This window comes from Terrapene carolina, unplaced genomic scaffold (genome assembly GCF_002925995.2).
Source record: "Terrapene carolina triunguis isolate 2854851 unplaced genomic scaffold, T_m_triunguis-2.0 Scaffold898, whole genome shotgun sequence".
NCBI lineage: Eukaryota > Metazoa > Chordata > Testudines > Emydidae > Terrapene > Terrapene triunguis.
In genome coordinates this window covers 205809-214498 of record NW_020665249.1, presented here as the reverse complement: position 1 = coordinate 214498, position 8690 = coordinate 205809, and the positions used below count along the sequence as shown (strand labels likewise).

Sequence of the window (8690 nt, the reverse complement as noted above, 5' to 3'; positions counted from 1 at the left end):
GTCCTTGTATAAACAGGCCCCCCTGTAGGGCCTGCCGATACCTAGTCGAGCCCCGGTGGATCTCACCTTCCTCCACGCCAGTTTGGGGGGCTGGGAGCCCTGTCCGGAGCAGGTGAGTGTGACGTCTCCACCCAGGGGCACTGTCACTCGTCTGCCTGGGTGCAGGGTCAGGGGGTCCAGGTCTGTTGGGGGGAGAGAGGGGCAGGGATGCACTAAGCTGTATTGCAGAAAGCTCCTCAAAGCATACCCCCTCCCTTCCCTGTGTGAGCATCGCAAGCCAGCTCCCTGGGGCATTCATGCCACCCCTTCCCTCTCACTCCCTGGGGCACTCACACCAACCCCCCCCATGTCAACTGTATCTCCCAGCAGCCCCTGGGGCACTCACAGTGGCGGTGGGGGGGAGAGGAGGGGAGGGCGTATCTCCCAGCAGCCCCTGGGGCACTCACAGTTGACGTGGATGATCACCTCCTTCTCCAGCTGCACCTCGGGGGGGCTGTCAAAGTCCAGCACCTGGCACCGGTAGGTCCCGCTGTTGGCCCTGGAAACGCTGGGCAGGGTCAGGACCCCGTCCTGCTTGGTGGCCAGTTCCACGGCCTCGGAGGCCTGGGGGGATGGGGAGGTGTTCAGGGCAGTCCGGTATCCCTCCCTGGGCTCAGCCCCATGGGCTCGGGCACCCCCTCCACTCCCACAGGGCTCAGCTGCCCGGGGAAACCTGGTATCTCCCACCCCTGGGGCCTGGGCAGCCCGGTATCCCCCGTCCGAGGCTGGGCACCACCAGTACCTGCACCCGGTAGAAGATGTACTCCGGCTCGGGCTGCCCATCCCCCCGGCACCGCAGCCGCACGTCGTCCCCCTCCTTGATCACCAGGGGAGACTCCAGCAGGAACTCCACGTTCTCCGTGAAATCTTGGGACAAGGGGGGTCAAAGGTCATGAGTTAACACCCCTACCCCAAGTGGGGGAGTGGGGGGTTACGGGGCAGCAGCAGGAGTGCGAGTGTGTGACCGAGTACAAGCAAGGAAGCGTTTCTGCACATGCAATAGCCTCTTTCACAGACCCCGAGGCCAGAAGGGGCCCCTGTGACCATCTGGTCTGACCCCCGGCATAGTGCGGGCCAGAGACCTGCCCCCAAATTGTTCCTGTGGCTGAGTTCCCAGGAAACAGCCTGTCTTGGTTTAAAAATCAGCCGTGACAGAGAATCCACCACAGCCCCGGTAGGTTGTTCAATCCTGAACTCTGCACATTTCTGTCTGAATTTGTCTAGCTGCAGCTTCCAGCCGCTGGGGCGTGTCAGACCTTCCCCTGCCCAACTGAAGAGCCCGCTAGCAAATATTTGTTCCCCAGGTAGAGACTTGGACTGGGATCACGTCACCCCTTCGCCTTCTGAGGCAATCACTACAAGGCAGGTTTTCTGACCCTTTGTTTCATCGTTCTCTGGCTCTTCTCTGACTCCCTCCAATCGACCAACATCTTCCTGGACCCAGGATCCCAGCAGTGGTTAGAGGGAAAATAACCTCTCTACTCCTACTGGCGGTTTCCTGTTTACGCCTCCCAGGATTGCAGGAGCTCTTTTGGCCACAGCTTCACACCGGGAGCTCGCGTTCAGCTGCTTATCCGCCCCCAAAACCTTTTTCAGAGTCGTTGCTTCCCAGCACCCTCCCATAAGGATGGCCGAGATTCCCAGATGTGTGCACTGACATTTCGCCGTAGTTAAATGTATATTGTTTGCTGGCGCCCAGCTTACCGAGTGAGCTGGATTTCTCTGACTCAGTGACCCGTCCTCTTCAGTATTTACCACTCCCCCAATTTGTGTGTCATCCGCAAACTTTATCTGGCAGGATTTTGTTTTCTTCCAGGTCACTGATAAAAATGTGAAATAGCGCAGGGCCAAGAACAGACCTCTGCAGGCCTCACTGGAAACCCACCAGCTCAAGGACAATTCCCCATTTAGTTACGTTTTGTGATCGATCAGTTAGCCAGTTTTTAATCCAGCTAATGTGCGCTATGTTCATTTTCTATCTTTCTAGATTTGTAATCAGAACGTCCTGTGGTACCAAGCCAAAATCCTTACAGAAGTCTAAGTCCATCACATCAACACTGTTATCTTGAGCAATCGGACTTGTAATCTCATCAAAAACAGATACCAAGTTAGCTTGACAGGATCTATATTCCATAGACCCCTGATGATTCATATTAACTACATCACCCTCCTTTAATTCCTTGTTAATCGAGTCCTCTATCAGCTGCTCTGTTATCTTGCCCAGGATCAAGGTCAGGCTGTCAGGCCTATAACTACCTGGATCATCCTGTTTACCCTTTTTAAAAACTGGCACAACCTTTTCTTTCTTCCAGTCTTTTGGAACTTCCCCGAGGCTCCAGACTTATTGAAAATCAACATTAACAGCAGCTCCTTTAAACTCTGGGATGAGACTTATCTGGTTCTGCTGACTTGAAAGGTCTAACCTTAGTAGTTTTTGTTTAACATCCTTCAGAGATACTAGTGGAATGGAAAGAATGTTATTACCATGTGATAAGGTATAATCTGTTTTATCCCCAAATACAGAGCAGAAATATCTACTGCGCACGTCTGTGTTTTCTGCATTATTAGTGATCATTCTACCATTTCCATATAGGAACAGACCAATACCATTGTCAGGATTAGTTTGTTCCTAATACATTTTTTAAAACTCATAATTGTCCTTAACTCTGCTGGCCACAGATGTCTCCTAGCATCCCTTCACTTCCCCTATCAATTTTCTACAATTCCTAACTTCTGATTTATATTCATTCCTATCAATGTCCCCTTTCTTCCATTTATACTTTTATATATAAATTTTATAGCTGCCTTTCATTTCCCCTCTAAACAAGATTGTTTTTTTAACCAGCACAGCTTTCTTCCTCAGTTGTGGAATTGTGGTTTTTGGGCATCGCGTAAGGTGTTCTTAAATTATTCCCCTGTTTCTGTGCAGCAGGTGCAAGATGCTTGTGCAAAGGCTTTTGCACAAGAGCCCCATCATGCACATACACCAGGAAGAGCCAATGGCATGCATGTGAGTGGAGAGACTGCAGGCCAGGGCTGCATTCATAGCACTATGTCAGGCTGAATGTCTCACAGACGGTACTGGCTGAACTGGTGCTTCTGCGCACAAGCGTGTGCAAGGTCTGTGTCCCTGCACATGGCTGTGCAAGGCTGGGGGAGGTTTCCAGTCTTGGTGTGTGTGTCAGGGTTAGTGCCCATGCAAGCCTAGTGTCCCTGCGTGTGCACACAAACACACTCGTGCAAGGCTAGCATCCTCGTGCACATGCCATACCCGTGCCGGCGCACTCAGTACTGCCAGTGTCCCGGGGGTGCGAGGGTTACTCACAGTGCAGCACGAGGTGGAAGCGCTCTGAGGTGGTGTTGCCCACCTGCCCCTGGGGCAGCGGGTACTGGACCAGGCACTGGAACTGGGCATCCTTGTCGGCCTTGCTGGGGCGCAGATAGAGGGTGCTGGACACAGACTGCAGCCCTGAGGCCTCCTTCACGGAGCGAGACACCACGTACATGTCTGGGGGGAGAGCAGAGGGGTCAGGACGGGGGTCAGCATGGGGTGGGGGGACGAGAACACAGCACAGAGCGCACAGGGGTCAGTGTGGGGGGGAGGCCGAGAACACAGGGGTCAGCGCAGGGCGGGGGGGACGAGAGCACAGGGGTCAGCGTGGGGCAAGGAACGCAGAGGTCAGGGCGAGGGGGATACGGGAGCACAGGGGTCGGCGTGGGGCAGGGAGCGCAAAGGTCAGGGCGGTGGGGGGCAAGAACACAGGGGTCAGCATGGGGGGGGGGGGGACAGGGGGGGGCGGGGGCCGGCATGGGGGCGGGGGGGGGGGAGGGGGGGCGGGGGGGGGGGGGGGCGGGGGCGGGGGGAAAGTTGTCTCTGTTACCGTCATTGCGTTCAGTGGGGGCTTCCAGGCGGGCCCCATCCTTGAACCAGCTGATGGTGGGGGCGGGGTTGGCGTTCCGGCTGCTGCAGGTGGCGATCTGGGCACAGACACACAACATCACTCCCAGCACAGCCCCTCCCACAGCTGGGGGAGCGGGGGTCCCTGCACAGTGCCCCCGCTCAGAGGGAGGTGCCAGGGGCTGGGGACCCCAGTTCCAGAGTGCTGGGTCTGAGTGACCCTAATGAACTGTGGGACCCGACCCCCACCCAGGGAAGGGCCCCCGCTCCCCCAGCTTGGCACCACCCTGTCCGCTGGGTCGCCTCACCTCTGACGCCGACCGCTCCATCACGGACAGGATCCCGGGGTTAGCTGTGAGCTCCGGGGGCTCGGGGGGTTCTGCGGGGAGGAGAGCGAGCGAGCGTGAAAACAGAACCGAACCACGCCGGGCCAGGCTGCTGCACAGAACCAGGCCGGACCAGGCTAGGCCCAGAGTGCCCGGGGGGAGGGGGAGGAAAACAGGTTCAGGGAGTGGGCGTGTGTGCAAAGGCCCACGTGCACCACAGAACCCTGCCGGGGAGGGGGCTGCAGGGCGAGGGTCAATCGACTCCTGCCCCATGGAGGCACGAGCAGCCTGGGCCGCAGGGTCACACATGCAGGTGGACGTGTGAGGGGCTGGCGTGCAAGGCCCATTCCCTGTAGCAGCCGTGTCCCTGCACCCACACACAAGCGAGTGGGCCTGCCTCAGCAAGCTCGGCCAGAGGCAGCTGCATCCATGGAGCCAGCCCCACCTAGCGAGCAGGGGTCTCGCACGAGGGGGAGAGGCTGGCTGGGATGGAGTGGGGGGCTGAGGGAAGGGGGCCCAGTCACAAGGAAGGGGGAAGATTAGAGGTGTGGGGGCAGCGAAGGAGGTGCAGGGCCAGCAGGGGGAGGGTGTCTACCGCCAGCCTGGGAGGGGAAGCTGGGGGGCGCAGGGCACATGGGGGGGGGTCTCTCACCGTACACCCGGAGCTGGGCCACCCCCTCGGCGCTGCCTGCGGCCCCCGCTGTCACCTGGCAGGAGAAGGCCCGCTCGTCGCTCACGTCGGCCTTCAGCAGGACCAGGCTGAGATCGGGCTCCATTTTGACACGGTCTGAGTACTCGGTGCCCTGGTCCACCCCCCCGCGGCCCCCCTCACTGTAAGCCACACGCCGCCGCTCCCCGTCCCGGTCCGTCTGGGGGGAGGGGAACAGAGTTAGTGACTCCCCCCTTGCACAAGCATGTGTGGGATTCACCCCAACGCCCCCTCCTCGCATACATGTGTGAGAGAGTCACCCTCAATACTCTCCTTTGCACACACATGTGTGGGATTCACCCCCAACACCTCCCTCGCACATGCATGTATGGGACACCCCCTTTGCAGCCCCCTCTCATACACACACACAGGATTCGTCCCCGCACTCATGTCACATCCATTCCCACCCACCATAGGATTCTCACACCCCCTTTGAGCACAATTGGATTCACACCCACAGGCCCCCCAGGCAGTAGCACAACCCCCACCATGTACAGCGAGACACATGTACCCCTCCCCCCTTGCCCCCCCGAGCGAGGATTCACACCAGCCCCCCATGACAGCCTCCCCCCGAGTCACACTCCCCCCGCCACTCGCACGCACGTGCCAGGATACTCACGATGAACCATTCCACCAGGCGGGCATCAGGCGACCCGGTGATACTGTGCGTGCAGGGGATGGTGACTGGGGATCCCAGCAGCACCTCGACCTGCGCTGGCACTGAGATCTGCACCACGGCCAGGCAGCCTGGGGGGCAGGATGGGGGACGACGAGTGAGACGGGGCCCATAGTTCCCACAGGGCCAAGAGCACCCCTGGATGCTCCCTCTGGCCCAATATGGCCCCTCCCACCCCCGGGCCAACACCCCTCCCCATGGCTCCTTATCCCCCTCCTCCGGTCCCAGAGAACCAATAACACCCCTATGGCTTGGTATCCTCACACCCCCTTCCGTCCCTCACAGTCCTGCCCCCGGAGCTCTGCAGATCTCAGGAGCTGGGGGATGGGTGAGGGGCGGGAGGAATGGGGGGAATGGGGTGAGAGGAGGGAGCAGGGGCAGAGGAAGTGGGAGGTTAAGGGGGGCGAAGGGAGGTGTGTAGGGGGAGTTAGGGGGTGAAGGAGGGTAAAGGGGGGCAAAGGGAGGTGTGTAGGGAGTGGGGGGCTAAGGGGAGAGAAGGGAGGTGTGAAGGGAGTGGGGGGTATGACGCATGGCTAAAAAGGGTTAAACATCCTGCAAAGTAAATAACCCACTGAAGACATGTGGGGAGATAATGTTTGTGTTTTTGTGTAAGCTGCTCTTAAAAATTCCCAATGATGGAGTTTCCACAATTTATTCCAGTGCTTAACCACCCTGACAGTTAGGAAGTTTTTCCTAATGTCCAACCTAAACCATCCTTGCTGCAATTTAAGCCCATTGATTCTTGTCCTGTCCTCAGCGGTTAAGAAGAACAATTTTTCTCCCTCCTCCTTGTAACAACCTTTTATGTACTTGAAAACCGTTATCATGTCCCCTCTCAGGCTTCTCTTCTGCAGACTAAACAAACCCAATTGTTTCAATCTTCCCTCATAGGTCATGTTTTCTAGACCTTTAATCATTTTTGTTCCTCTTCTCTGAACTTTCTCCAATTTGTCCACATCTTTCCTGAAATGTGGCGCCCAGAACTGGACACAATACTCCAGTTGAGGCCTAATCAGCATGGAGTGGAGCGGAAGAATTACTGCTTGAGTCTTGCTTACAACATTCCTGTTAATACATCCCAGAATGATGTTTCCTTTTTTTGCAACAGCGTTACACTGTTGACTCATATTTAGCTTGTAGTCCACTATGACCCCCAGATCCCTTTCTGCCGTACTGCTTCCTAGGCAATCATTTCCCATTTTGTACGTGTGCAACTGGTTGTTCCTTCCTAAGTGGAGCACTTTGCATTTGTCCTTATTGAATTTCATCCTATTTACTTCAGACCATTTCTCTGGTTTGCCCAGATCATTTTGAATTTTAATCCTATCCTCCAAAGCACTTGCAACCCCTCCCAGCTTGGTATTGTCCGCCAACTTTATAAGTGTATCTCTATGCCGTTATCTAAATCATTGATGAAGATATTGAACAGAACCGGACCCAGAACCGATCCCTATGGGACCCCACTCATTATGCCCCTCCAGCATGACTGCAAACCACTGCTAACTACTCTCTGGGAACGGTTTTCCAGCTAGTTATGCACCCACCTTATAGTAGCTCCATCTAGGTTGTATTTCCCTAGTTTGTTTATGAGCAGGTCATGCGAGACAGTATCAAAAGCCTTACTAAAGTCAAGATATACCACATCTACCACTTCCCCCCATCTACAAGGCTTGTTACCCTGTCAAAGGAAGCTATCAGATTGGTTTGATACGATTTGTTCTTGACAACTCCATCCTGACTGTTATTTATCACCTCATTATCTTCTAGATGTTTGCAAATTGATTGCTTAATTATTTGCTCCATTATCTTTCCGGGTACAGAAGTTAAGCTGACTGGTCTGTAATTCCCCAGGTTGTCCTTATTTCCCTTTTTATAAATGGGCACTAGATTTTCCAGTCTTCTGGAATCTCTCTCGTCTTCCATGACTTTTCAAAGATAATCGCTAATGGCTCAGCTATCTCCTCAGTCAGCTCCTTGAGTATTCTAGGATGCATTTCATCAGGCCCTGGTGACTTGAAGACATCTAGCTTGTCTGAGTAATTTTTGACTTGTTCTTTCCCTATTTTAGACTCTGATCCTACCTCATTTTCACTGACATTCACTATGTTAGACGTCCAATCGCCGCCAACCTTCTTGGTGAAAACCAAAACAAAGAAGTCATTCAGCACCTCTGCCATTTCCACATTTTCTGTTACTGTTGTGGAAGTAGAGATACTGTCTTTCCCCCCTCATTGAGTAACGGAACTACTCTGTCCTTGATCTTCCTCTTGCTTCTAATGTATTTGTAGAATGTTTTCTTTTATGTCTCTAGCTAGTTTGATCTCGTTTTGTGCCTTGGCTTTTCTAATTTTGTCCCTACAGACTTGTGTTATTTGTTTATATTCATCCTTTGTAATTTGACCGAGTTTCCACTTTTTGTAGGACTCTTTTTTGAGTTTTAGATCATTGAAGATCTCCTGGTTAAGCCAGGGTGATCTCTTGCCATGCTTCCTGTCTTTCCTACGCAGTGGGATAGTTTGCTCTTGTGCCCTTAATAATGTCTCTTTGAAAAACTGCCAACTGTCTTCAATTGTTTCTCCCCTTAGACTTGCTTCCCATGGGATTTTACCTACCAACTCCCTGAGTTTGCTAACGTCTGCCTTCTTGCAATCCATTGTCTTTATTGTGCTGTTCTCCCTCCTACCATTCCTTTGAATCATGAACTCTACCATTTCATGATCACTTTCACACAAGCTGCCTTCCACTTTCAAATTCTCAACCAGTTCCTCACTATTTGTCAAAATCAAACCTAGAACAGCCTCCACCCAGAAGCTTTCTCCATCTTCTGAAATATGGCCTTATGTTAATTCGTTTAGCTAAGAACCGGTGATAGACTCCTTCAAAGTCATCCTGATTCCCTTTTGTTCTGCACGGAAATCCCAACGTGTCCAAGACGACATGAAATTGTATGAAAGATCCTTGGGTCCTGATTCTGCTTAAGCTTCATCAGGGGAAGTTTGAGTCACAAGACTGAGGTCCCAGCAGGAGTGCCGCCAGCTTTTC

General features: G+C 53.9%; 1 protein-coding gene across 1 annotated transcript in view; it reads right to left on the bottom strand.

Annotated features, from left to right (window-relative positions):
* The window catches only part of BCAM (basal cell adhesion molecule (Lutheran blood group)), a 47075-nt gene that overhangs the window by 5446 nt on the left and 32939 nt on the right, over window positions 1-8690 (bottom strand). The window contains exons 2-9 of the mRNA XM_029913769.1: window positions 5592-5719; window positions 4916-5132; window positions 4246-4316; window positions 3921-4017; window positions 3365-3547; window positions 782-906; window positions 447-603; window positions 67-182 (exon numbers count right to left, since the gene is read on the bottom strand). Coding sequence (XP_029769629.1) covers window positions 67-182; window positions 447-603; window positions 782-906; window positions 3365-3547; window positions 3921-4017; window positions 4246-4316; window positions 4916-5132; window positions 5592-5719 — 1094 coding nt within the window. The remainder of the gene's footprint in view (window positions 1-66; window positions 183-446; window positions 604-781; window positions 907-3364; window positions 3548-3920; window positions 4018-4245; window positions 4317-4915; window positions 5133-5591; window positions 5720-8690) is intronic.